At 33.3% G+C, this 13,252-nt stretch overlaps 1 protein-coding gene across 1 annotated transcript; it reads right to left on the reverse strand.

Moving 5' to 3' along the window:
- Positions 1-460: 460 nt before the first annotated feature.
- On the reverse strand, positions 461-5,770 carry LOC100527301 (uncharacterized). The gene is made up of 5 exons (NM_001250886.3): positions 4,716-5,770; positions 4,457-4,556; positions 2,921-3,468; positions 1,730-2,208; positions 461-1,211 (listed from the first exon to the last, which is right to left on the reverse strand). The coding sequence occupies exons 1-5, from the start codon at positions 5,547-5,549 to the stop codon at positions 1,199-1,201; spliced, it is 1,974 nt and encodes a 657-aa protein (NP_001237815.2). The 5' UTR covers positions 5,550-5,770; the 3' UTR covers positions 461-1,198.
- Positions 5,771-13,252: the final 7,482 nt, after the last annotated feature.

A 13,252-nucleotide genomic window follows, 5' to 3' on the forward strand; every position in this document is an offset into this window, starting at 1 on the left:
TATATATTTTAGTTTTAAAAAGATATATTTATTTTAATTTTACTTTCATATTTTTTTATTCATATAATTGTTAATTATTTTTAGTGTCAAAATAATGAAGGTGAGTGATGAATGGATTAGAGAATTAACAATAAGATTTAAACACAATTTTTATAAAGTTTTCCACATGTATCTCTTTTTAAAAAAATTAATCCCAAAACCGTCTGTTATCCTCTCCTGACAATAAATGAATCATTTCAAGCAGAACCTCATGAAAAACAACTAATTTATCCTCTCCCGTTTGCACTCAATTTCACCAGAAGTCAATACATTGCTTTTCTTCTTTGAATACATAAAACAACTTGAAGTCCCAAATTTTTATGACAGTTAACTCGTTACCACAGTAATGTTAAATTTGGACGTTTTCCTGCACAAGTCGAATAATTTGCATAGAATTTGAAAAACAAACCACCTGTTTGAACCCAACAACACCCTACCATATCTTGACACCATAGTATGAGACTTTAATTTCAACATGTAAGATGTTGGAAATCCCAAGACTTCCAAATTTCTTTCTTTTTTTTTTGCTGAAGGGTCCAAAATATATATGCAAGGATATTTAAAATGTTTATTTTTTAAAATAAAAGTGGAGTGAATCTTTCTGATTCCGACACTAGGATTGAATTTTAATTTTTCATCTGCAGTTCTAAATTCTCACTCTTGAACCTGCTCCGACAAAAATCTAGATAGAAAAAGTCAAACTCGGCCCCGACCCTCTTCCTTGCCACGCCTAGACAATACCCATTCCATGGGTCAATTATGGCAGAGGCTCGGAACTCTTCTGAAGAGCACAGCATTTTTTTCCCCACTTTCTAATGAAGATGGCAAAGACGCATAATTATGACACATCAAGAGAACTCTAAGCCTGCATCATATTTCTTCCTTTAAGCCACACCTCAGTAAAACTCTTTAACCAATATATTGCATCCGAATCCACACTCTGATGACTCAGCCTCAATATGGACAATTTTGTAGAAAATAGCCTTCTTCTCTAAATAATAATTTTGCTAATGCTTTAAAGTAAACAACTCTCCTGCACTGCAAGCTGAACCAACGAGCAAAAAGATTGACTTTCGCAAATTTATCCCTACAAATTAGTGATCCGTGACTCTGTGATGCTTGCTGCAATAAAATAGCCATTGAGAAATGCTGTGTCTCACTACACGGATGACCTGATGAAGCGTAAGGAAAACAATATCATAAGTTATCTCATACATATACAAATAACAGAACTTCAAATGTTTTGGTGGAGTGTAAGGGGATGAAAAAACGATGCAGATAATGATGAATGATTGTTCAAAGAATAAAGTGAATGCTGACATTACAACCCAGTTTACCCAGATAGAGTCACAAACTAGACTGGATTAAACCACGATGGTGATTTTCTAACGTCATAAAAGGATCATTAAAGAGCAATAGGTTTGTTAGTGTAATTGTATATGTAGTAATTCGGGTAGTAATAAAACTGCAACTCTTTAAATCCACAATTACCATTGTGAAATTACAGAAAGAATGACCAGTTGCAACATGACACTTAAAATGACTTAACCAAAGTCAACAGGCCACAGATCGTACATAATACACTTAAATAATTGAAATGAAAGGAGCAACAAAATATAACAATTGCAGATAAGAATATTGTTTTCTAAGATTATAATTTAATGTGTACTAAAATCAGATATATAGTTACCTGATATTCTGGTTCCTCAGTGATTCAGTAGCAGGTTGAATGCCATCATATCTCCTCATGGCGTCTTGGACCATGTTTTTAGACACTTTATACGTATGATGCCCTTTCAAATCGCTTTGAACTTCTGCCGATGGATTCACAAAATATCCACCCTTACCATGTTGCAATCGGCTGTTATTTGCAGTTAATATTTCTCTGCTTCCATCTTTATTGGTTGCATTATGCACAGCATTTGTTGATGGTATGCTTCCTAAAGAGAACCTTGATGTGGAATAACGACCTTCTGTCTTCTTCCAGAATTTAGAACTCAAAAAGTCAGTACCAGGTAGCTTGCAACAAGTGTCTTCTGTGGCATCAATATTGGAAACCCTAGCACCTGGAACAGCCAAATCCTGAGATATTTCATCCAGGGCAATCTCTAGGCCATGTACACGTGACTCCAGAGAATTCATACCACTTTGGGAGCTTCCAATAAATCTCTATATTCAAATGAAGACAGAGACACGAGTCAAAAATATTTACTTTTATTTTGAAAGGTAAAAGATACTATAAGCTTTTAAACAAGACGATGGGGTATTACAATTTACTGAAGGACAGCTTAAATACAAGGGAGAAGGTAATTTCTAATTTAAACATGTGGTAGATGTGCAGGGGGATTGAAATGGTGGGAGTGGACTACATTATAATTAACATGACCAAAGCTAAAGACAACCAAAGTATAGGCTTTACCCGTTCAAATAACAAGGCAATACCTTATTCATTATACATGTGTCATGAGGATGAAACTCAATAACAGTAAACCACAAAAGGAGTATTGTCAATAGGACTAGTAGAATTGTGGTCAAACAAAGAAAGAGATTATTAGCTAAAAGGGTGTGGTAATCTACTTCGTGTTTTCTGTTAAGTGTTAACATATGCAGCTTGTTGATATTACAAATTTACTAGTCCAGGAAGGAAAATAGTATCCTGAACCTCAAAGACAAACACACGAACATGTTTAAAAATGCCACAAACAGAAGGATCAAAAATAGGAATATTCAATTTATCAAACATGACAGACTGTCAGAAAACTAGACAAATGAAGAATAATTCAAAAGCTAAATATAAAAAAGTCATATAGACAGGAATAGCACTGGCCTAAATAATTTAAATTTAATAGGGTAAAAGGTATATCAAGGCACTATAGTATACCTGGAGTAGGTCTAACAGATTTGATTGCTGGTTTTCAATTTGAAGAAGTTGTTCACGGATCAAAGCAAAGTCTTCAACATCTTGTGGGCTCTCACAAACTTCATTTGCATCAAGATCATCATCATCAATACATGGAACCACACAAGATTTTGAACTACTGAATCTCCTCATTTTTTCATCAGACACCTTGCTAAAGAGAACACGCTTTATCTCTGCCCTCGAATTTACCCCGTTTTGATATGGGGGTGGCTTAGAAACTTCAACATCACACCTTTTAATATCATCTTCCCTAGACAAATTTGAGTGGGAGGACCTCGAAAATGGAGTTTCACGTTTCTCATTGGAGGATTTCTCATGACCCTGATGATTCAATGTCCCCATTCTCAAATGCTTCTCATTACTCTTTAGAGAACTCTCTCTTTTCATGGACGACATGAATGAAATCACTGATGGAGGGGACCTGTTGGCAGGGGCTGTTTTAGAAGACAACTTAGAGCCAACATCGGGTGAACTTTTAGAGACACACTGACTTTTACCATCATCTGTGCCTGTGAGAAAAAATCAACAACAAAAAATAATGGACGAGATTACTTTGGCAGCATTCATAAAAGCTACATTCCTTAAAAATTGTTTAAATATAGAGATCACAACTTCAAATTCTGAAATGGACCAATTTTTGGATAGTTTGGTGTTTTAACATGATGGGAAAAAAGATCACCAGTAAGTATACTAGTAGGGCCTAGGACCGCTTCGGCCATGGCCTAGTACCCCGGAGTAAAGAAAGAACTCGGGTATTTGGATAGACCGAATGCCCAAATACCTCTAACCCTCTAAGGTAGGAAGAAACCTTAGGTCTTCGACTCGACCATGGCCTAGCACCCCTCGGCCATGGCCTAGTACCCCTCGATAAAGAAATAACTCAGGTGAACATTATGGACCTTATTTGACAAAGGTGAAACCTCGGGTATTCAACTAGGCTAAATATCTTCAATCCTATCAGGCAAGAAGAATCTTTAGGTATTTGGTTCAACCACAGCGGCCATGGCCTAGGACCCCTTCAGCCACAACCTAGTACCCTCTAAGCCATGGCCTAGGAGTAATACCCTCTCAGCCACCATCTCATGGAGGTTAAAGAATTTTGCTTATCTTATTCTTAATACTATATTAACACTGCCAGGTAATCTCAAATTACATGCCCTTAATTAAGAGGTATATAAAGGGTTAAATTTTCGAGGTAACACACATTATTCTATCCATTCTCATTTACTAAACTCATTATTTTCTTTGTGTCGAGACCTAACTTGAGCATCAGAGTGCTTTTCGTAGGGATCCCACCCTTTAGAGGATAGTTTCATCAAGCACTCGAAAAGGACACCTCGAAGAGAAGAACAAGACAAAAAGGAAAAGTATCCGGCCATCTTTAGCCCTCAATTATATATTCTAATGTGGGATTACTTTTAACCGATGTGGGACTTAGATTATTTCCAACACTTTGGTAGCAAAGTTAACACAATGCAAGAAAGAAACAAGTCTTACCAACAGAAGCACATTCAGATTTAACGTAAGCAGGAGCATCCTCGGTTACCTCCTTCCACGTCTCCAATGCACGATTCATAGTCTCCCGAACCACTTTGATCTGTAACGGACAAAACAACATTACCACCCACTCCAATCATATAATATAACATTCAACCAATATTATTTTCATTTTTTACTTCTTTTAAATTTCGCTACCTTCACAAGTGCATTATATAACAATAATTATAATCTGAGAAAGTTAAATTTAGGAATATACCTTATCAAACCTCCGATTCTGCAACGAATTCAAACACAGAACCTTATGCTGCGACGCCAGATCTCTCTCCACCGAAGCCACCTTCGCCAGCGCCTCCGCCGCGGCCTTCCTCACCGTCCAGTCCTTGCTGCCGAGGAACTCGACTAGGCACGGCACGAGCCAGTTCACCGCACCGCGGCTCGAAGCGCCGCCAGCGCCGACCACGCTTCCGATCAGAACCAGCAGCGCCGCCCGCGCCCTGCACGCCTCGCTCTTCACGAGCTTCCCGAGCCGCGGCAGCGCGCTACGCCGGAGCGCCTCCGCATCGGGGTCCGGCGCCGCCTCGACCGCCGCCGCGAGGCACAGCGCGGCGCCGATCTGCGCGTTGGCCTCCTGCTCCTGCGCCAGCGCGTCCATGAGCGGCCGCAGGAACGCGGCGGAGAACGACGGTCCCGTGATCCGCGACGACATCGACGCGACGGCGTCCACGCACGCGGATCGCACGGCGGAGTCGGAGTCGCGGAGCCGCCGGAGCACGGTGGCGAGCATTTTCGATATGAAAGGCCAAAGCGCTTCGCCGTGGAAGCGCGAGAGAACGTTTAAGAGATGAACGCATTGTTTTCGAACTGGTGCTTTGGAAGAGGAATCAGTGTTGTGAATGCAAGAGAGGAAGGACGAGAACGAGTCGTGGTTTAGGGTTCTGGCGATGGACTCGAGTTCCGCGGCGGCGCCGGCGAGAGTGTCGCGGTCGGAGAGTTTGTTGAGGCACGTGATGACTCGCTGTCGGAGGTTCTGAGTCGACTCGGTGCCGGAGAGTGGTGGCGGCCCGCTTAGTGAGTGGCGCCGGGAAGACATTGTGGTTTTCTTTTTTGGCTATGCGGCGGCGAGTCAGTGACTCGGCATTCGAGAAGCGGAAGGAACGGCGGAGGAGAGAGTAACCGCTAAAACGGTACGTTGAGAGTGATTTTGGCGGCAGAGTTTGGAAGAGTGTTTTTTGAGAGTTGATTGCTTGAAGTGAGTTTCGTTATCGTTGGGATTTTATATATCAACGCAGTTCAATCTGTGCGCTGCGCATGGATGCATAAGTTTTGGACTTGGATGAATAACTTTTTAGTTTTAGTTTTAGTTTTTTCCTTGTTTCTTAAAATAAGAATTTAATGAACTACCAAAAAAGTAAGAATTTAATTTTAAATTTATTGATGATGGAAATAGTTTTTATACTCTCTTCCAATTACAAAATTAAAAATTTGTTAATTTTTATAATAATTATTTTAAAAATTATATTTAACATAATTTCTATTAATTAATAATATAAAACATATATTGATAATAGATGAAAATTAAATTGTTTAAATTAATAAGAACATATTGGTAGAAACAATTATACCATCATTCAATTATATAGCATTACATAAGTTTATTAATTTGAAAATAACTAATTAAAAACATACTAATAATATTTCTTAATTATTTATCACTATAAAAAACTTTTACTATTAACTCAAAATGGTTTTGTTGGATACAAGTATGTAAATGGATGAACTATTTTATTGCAATAACATCTTTGTAATTTGTTATAAAAAAATAAAAAAATAAAAAAGTACTAAGAAGATTTATAAGCATTTTACTTGACCAGAGTTAAATTATTGGTACCTTTATCTCTTTTAAAATATTCATTCAAAATGTAAATATTTTTTAATTATTAGAAATATATATTACATATTTTCTATAATTATAATGTATTAAATCAATTTTTATTTTGTTGTTTTACTTTTTATCTGTTCGTGAAGGCATTCATTAATGTTTGCAAACATTAATTATATATTTAATATGTTCAATTCAATTGAGATAAGTGTTTTAGTAAACATTATTTCTCAATCTATCCCATGACACGACAAGCATAATTTTGAATTTAAATCTTTTAAGTTGTAATAATATATTATTAGTATAAAATATTTATTAATTTTATTAATGATTAATATTTATTTTATTAAATAATGATTAATATAAGTGATAATAATTTTCCTTAACTAAATATTATATAATTAAAATTTTGACTGATTATTGGATATGAAATAAATATTATTCAGAGATAAATATTTATCTTCGTGTGTTTATGGTATTTGATGAAGATTCATTATGATTTGTACCAATATCAATATCTATGTTAAGAAAAAAATTATTAATATTTATCCTTGAAACTTAATTTAAAATCATATTCAGTGAGTATCTGTTAGAATTGTTTTTTGTGAAAGATGGTGATGGGTCCAAACGCTCCAACCTGTTAGTGAATGATTCACCTTCTTGTGTTTACCCCGAGTTATGTATACCTACGTGTCCTTCAATTTCTGCCTCACAATAGTCACATGCATCAAACGCCACGAAGCAGAAGCAATAAAATAAAAGAGGAATAATCAATTAGCTGGAGGTCAATGAATTTATTACGTGTTTAATTAATCTTAACTTTGACAGTTAATTCCTCAACATTAAGTTCATTTGATTATGCACCTCATAATTCATTTTATAATGAAATACTAACAATAGTCAGCATGTACTAGAGAACAGCAGCACATGATGAAACCACATGTAACGCAAGCCATTGCACAAGAGCATCTGTTGCTTCATGTGGAAGTGGAGTTAATTGACAGAAAAAAAAATATTCATTCTTTTTTTTCTTTTAAATATTAATGACCGTGAAAGTTTCTTGCAAATCTAATTTTGGAGGACTAAATGTGGAGCATGTGAATGAGGTAAGGAGAAAATATATATCCTTTGTTAATTATCACAAGGACCTAATAGCACACAGGATTCAACTTGTATAGCTATCACGTGATCCAAGAATATGGATATCCACTGAATCATAACCATTTTTTTTTTCTTGTAAAAAGCAAAACATTTGGATTGGTTATGGAGGGGGAATGTACCTTTCTTTCGAATTAGTTAGTACATAAATTTGTTTCTGCTCCACAATTAGGGAAAAATCTTTTTCTTTGTTTCTATAATACTAATTAATAGAGATTCTTCATGCCTATTTTTTCACCAACTGAACCGTTATCTTTAAAAAAGCAAGGACCCAACCCAACCAAAAGAATTGTGGTTTTGGTGACTAATTTAAACTACCCAAAAATTATGCCACAGTTATGAAAGGCGAAAAAAAAATCAAGTAAAAAACAGGAGGAAGAACCAAGAAGAAGAAAAAAACGAAAAGGGCAAAAAAGTGTTATCATTCTAACTACCATCCTAGCTACTTGCAATAGAAGAGACTAAAGAGATTTATCTGCCACTCCGTGATTTAAGTTAAGAGGCATCAATGATTTAAAACATGAAGAGTGAGTGACCAAAGATAACTCGAATGGAATTGACATCTACGAGAACCTACAAAGAGTGCCTCATTATTATACATAGAAGTGTACATATCATATACCCCATAATTCATGGAATAAGAAAAAGGACAAAGAATAAGTTGATGAATCCATGTGACCATATTTGCATTTCATTTTCCTGACGAAGACTTGGCAGTTCTTGGCCTTGTGCTGTAGTTATCACATTGCGGCCATCCCGTTTGGATAATTAAACCATCCATATATAGAGGAATCTGGCTATCTCCATGGCTGTTTATTATCACCAATGTTAATGTGTTTACTTTATATATATATACAGATAGATAATGTGATATGAATGCATGGGTAAAATTTTGGGAGATTTTCGCAAACTTAAGATATTATATATATTGCTGATTGTGACTTTTATGTTATTGTTTAATATGTTTATCTTTATCTAATTATGTCACACCATCAATTTATATTACACTTGATAAGAATATGAAGGAATTAAAATATTAAAAAGATTTTTATTAATGAATTACAAGATAATTTAGAATAAGTCATCATATTAAACTTTTAAAAAATTCGTTTAGATCACAAGTGTTATTCGTTAGAAATAATTTTTAAACTTGACACATATAATTAAACTTAAACAATCTCACACTATTTAATTTGTGCGTTATCGTTACTTGTATACTAATAGGTTACTGAACATGTTTATCTCTATCTAATACTATCCTGGACTTTCACTTTACCAAAATGTTGCTGCTCTATAACTTCTAAATGTAACTTCTCCGCTTGGTATGTGTTTTAGGACGTGTGCAAACGCCAAAAGAACCACATTCTTAATTGATTTGCCTTATATATCTGTTGGATTTAACTCAAGCGACAATAATGGATTTTGGTAAAGAACAAGAGGTTCGATTTCTTATAAATCTGGAAAAAATAAAATTCCGCTCTATAATTTCCTTCTGTTGTGGGATAAAATATCTTCAGATTGTAGCCTGTTTGGAATCTATATTTGAGTATCGTATTTAAAAATTAATATAATGCAGCATTTCAGGTGTAGCATTGTATTGGAGCGGTTTTTCTTTTTAATTAATTTCTTTGCTTAGAAATAGGGTTAAATTAAACAAATCGCTTTTTTGCATAGAGATTCAAAGAGAAAAAAAAAAATTAATGAAAGCTTTGAAGTATGAAATCTAATGTGCCCCGGCCACGAGTTTAAATTTAAATAAAAGTGCTGGAATTGTTGTACGAGGTCAGGGAATTCTCTTTAGACACTTGGAACAACTTTAGAAAACCCTTTAATACAAGTTTAATTATTTGATTAAAGTTATTCCCATCAAGATGCCCTCACTTAATTTTAATTGCAATCCATTCCTTCTCATCTTTTTTATTTATTTACTTTGAACACAGAGCATCGCTTGAAAATATGGCATGGACAAGGTTGCATGCGTGGTATTAACAATTGTATATTTTCTTCAACTTCCACTCCACAAACGGTGAAAGCCCGTGGATTAAGCGATTAACTTAACAGAGGGAAAAACTTAAGGATGATGACAATTAAGTATTGATGAAGGGTAAATTAAATAGTATGAATATGAGCTCAAAAGTACATATATGTGTATGTGTGTACATGTATACACGTGTGTGAAATTGTGAATGTTCACTTCAAGTTTAAAGGATTGGACACTGGAGTATAAAAATAAAATAAAAATTCATTGACTCACTGGACTTTCTTTTTCCTCCCCCCACAAACACAATAAAAATTTCTCCTGTTATTTTTCTTGCGCTTGGATGAGAGATATGATAGATTAATTATTTAATTAACCTATTTTATATATTAGTATTAATTAACTATTATAAATTATTATTTAATTTTCATATATGAATTATAGTCTATAGTTATTATTAAAATACCTAATTAATTGGTAGACATTATATTGGGCTTTGATTCTCAAAATTGGACTAAAAAATACAAATGAATATTTTAAATTACGTGTCAATTTTTTAATTGATGAAACAGAAATGAGAATATGATTTGGGAACAAATATTTGAAACGCGGGACAAGATGACTCTTAAAATAGATTAAAATGATTTATTTTATGTGTAATTAGAGTTATTTAAAACTGTGCATGCAGTCAAAAAATAAAAAATAAAATTATGCATGGTAACATGACATGCATTGCTTGCTACTCATCCCATTGATGACTAAATAAAAAAAAAAACATTTATTTATTTAAAGACATATCTAAGATTAACTTGTTATTGTTATCACTACATAAATCAAATGATTTAGATGTTATTTTAAATTAATCAAAAAGTCTCGACTCTCAAGTTCGAGTCTAAATATATAATTTTATTAAATATTTAGAGAAAAAGATTTATGATCGATAATAAATCTGTCAAATTTAAACATAATGATCTCAAATAGATAATATATGTGATTTAAGAAAAAAAATCTTAAAACTATCTAAATTCAATTCATGCAATTACGTACATATTTTTGCCATTCCTAGCAAGGATAGATATGGCCAGGTAATTTGGATGATAAAGATATGGGTAACAAGAGGAGGTGGATAAACAGTAACTATGATGTAAGTTGTAGGGTTTTGATGAGTGTGTTTATGAGGATCATTGTATTGGCCCAGGTCAATGTTGTTTGACTGAGAGGCAAGACCCCATCTATTGCACTTGTCTTAGATTGAGTTGAGTTCACATGGGGAAGGCCGAAAAAGTAGACCAAAACCATCTAACACTTTGCAAATCACTGCACTTGCTTCGTGAATCATGTGTGTTTTCCTTCTCAAGCGACACACCCACATGCACTCTCTGCTTCGGGAAGAAAAAAATATTTAACACCGGCATGGTGTGATGCTCCATCATTCATACATATCTATTCACATATTATTAATGCGAATTATCGACAAACTAATATTCATTCAAAAACTTAATCAACCCTCTTTAATATTTCTTCTTTATCAGTCGCATTTTCTTTATTCACATATATTAAACCTAAAATTTCACTTAAGAATTCCAGTGAAGTTTTATTCCTACTAACCAATAATTTGGTTGATGCTCCATTATTTGATTATTAATTGGGGAGAGAAATTTGGTGCAGAGGGAGCATCTCCCTGAAAACATTCCCTTGCTTCCACAATGCCCTTTGGCCACGTGATACTTGGCATATGTGCCCAATAAATTTGGATAATGTGTCCTTTTGGCTTTTATCAACAACGCTATCTATGCAAAGTTGTACTACTAATAACTAATATAACTAGGGACACAATCATCGAATAAATGTGTGCGTTTCACGCTAGTTGTTCAATCCGTCACATTGTCAATAAATATCATAATGAAACTTCAATAATTGTATAATCAGCACTATTGTTGTTATAAAATATGATAATCCATTTTGCCTCTGGTATATATGTTTAATTCATATAATCATATTTCCCTTAGAAGCCAAAAACCTCTATATGGTGTACGGATATCACAAATCGCTTCCATATGATAAGAACTTGGGTGAAAAAAATACAAAACATTAGGAAGTGGGGTTCATTCGGGATGCTTAACAAGTCATGTAACTGTAGGCTACAGCTAAGCTTGTTTTCAACTAGAAAAGGGAGTTTTTGGTTGGTTTTTAATAAACTGAACAAAATATTTTGAAAAGTGATCCTGAAATTAATGAACTGAAATCCTCACTGTGTTAAGAATCAACGCGAGTTTTGTCCTTTTTTCCTGATTCTTTTGAATTAAATATGTTTTTAATTTTTGTAAATATGATAATATTTTTTTAGTGTTTCAAAAACAAACTATCTTTCATTTATGAGAATGGGTCAGATTGGTTCTCGTTCTTCCCTAAAATTTGTCACTTTTTTGTTTCTGATTCATGAAAATAAGAATCACATATATTACATTTTAATAAATAAAAGACATAAAATAAACGACTTACTTTTCATGAACTAAAAGTTGGCATTGCTCGTGTTTTGGGTTATCCTTTCGGTAACTCCAACCTCTGTTTCCAAAAAAACATGTTGGCAAATTAACTTATCTAATTGTTTATCAATCATTAATATAAATCTCATTTTTTTATATTATAAATTTTATTAGAGTTTAAATATGAAGTGAAATCTTACAATCAATTAAAAAGAATAAAGTTGAACACCATACGAGTAAGGAAAAAGACTCATAAATTTAAGTTTTAAGATTTTAAGTTAAAATGTGATATAATTTTTTTTATGTGTGATTGTTCATGATTTATCGGTGTAAATCTGTTATTCCCCTCAATTCTCCCAACTAAAGCTCTCTAATTTTATCCCTTCTTACCGTAATCGGGCTTAACTTGAGAAAAATTCCGAAATTTGTGTATCACTTGCATCTTTGGATCTCAGAGGTGGTTGTCCTTGGTCTGTGATACTGAATAATTAGTTAGCACTTGATATATTACGTTATATTATTAATCAGCTAATCTTCATAATTCCACATGGAAGCTGCACAATAAATCATAGGCTGGTTTTTGTCTTTGTCTTTAAGCTGGAATATTTTTTAAAATTTAAATTCAGTTTGAAAAAAAAAACATCAAATATGAGATAAGCAGATTTATCTGTGATCTGTCATACTATAATACTACTCGTAAAGCTGTATATGAGAGGAAGACGACCTAAAAATCATTGGCAATGCGATAGTCAGCACAAAAATACTTTATTATTGTTTTAATCATTAAAAAAAATACAATGATAATTAATCTAGATAAGAGATAGCGTATTTTTTATGAAAAGATAGCATGATCTATCATTTTATCAATTATTTCGTTTATATAACTCGAAATTATTAGAAGAATATAATTAGTAGGTGAATAATATTCTCATTTAATTATAGAATCTTATATTTAAAATTTGTTAATCTATAGTATATAACTATGCGTAAATCGATAACAATTTATTGCTTGAAAAAACATAAAAAAAAAACATTAATTAATCTCTAAATATGTAAAAAGTATGATAATTATGTTTTATATATAACTTAATGATAAATTAATTTCTAATTTTTTTAACATAGTATGAAATTGATCATAAAAATATAATTTATTATTAAATTAGTCATCAAAATATTATAATAAAATGATCCTACAAACTTAACAAAATTATTATTATTTTTTACACAGAACTAAATCGAATTTTTTGTTTTTTTTTAAACTAAATTATCTTTAATTTACATATTTAGAAAAC

The sequence above is a fragment of the Glycine max genome, chromosome 2 (assembly GCF_000004515.6).
Source record: "Glycine max cultivar Williams 82 chromosome 2, Glycine_max_v4.0, whole genome shotgun sequence".
NCBI lineage: Eukaryota > Viridiplantae > Streptophyta > Magnoliopsida > Fabales > Fabaceae > Glycine > Glycine max.

Coding starts and splice junctions, on each gene's coding strand:
- LOC100527301 (NM_001250886.3), bottom strand. CDS start 5,549: ATGTCTTCCCGGCGCCACTCACTAAGCGGGCCGCCACCACTCTCCGGC. Junction 3,469..4,456: donor ATCTGAATGTGCTTCTGTTG/GTAAGACTTGTT, acceptor TTTTTCTCACAG/GCACAGATGATGGTAAAAGT. Junction 2,209..2,920: donor ATCTGTTAGACCTACTCCAG/GTATACTATAGT, acceptor ATTTGAATATAG/AGATTTATTGGAAGCTCCCA.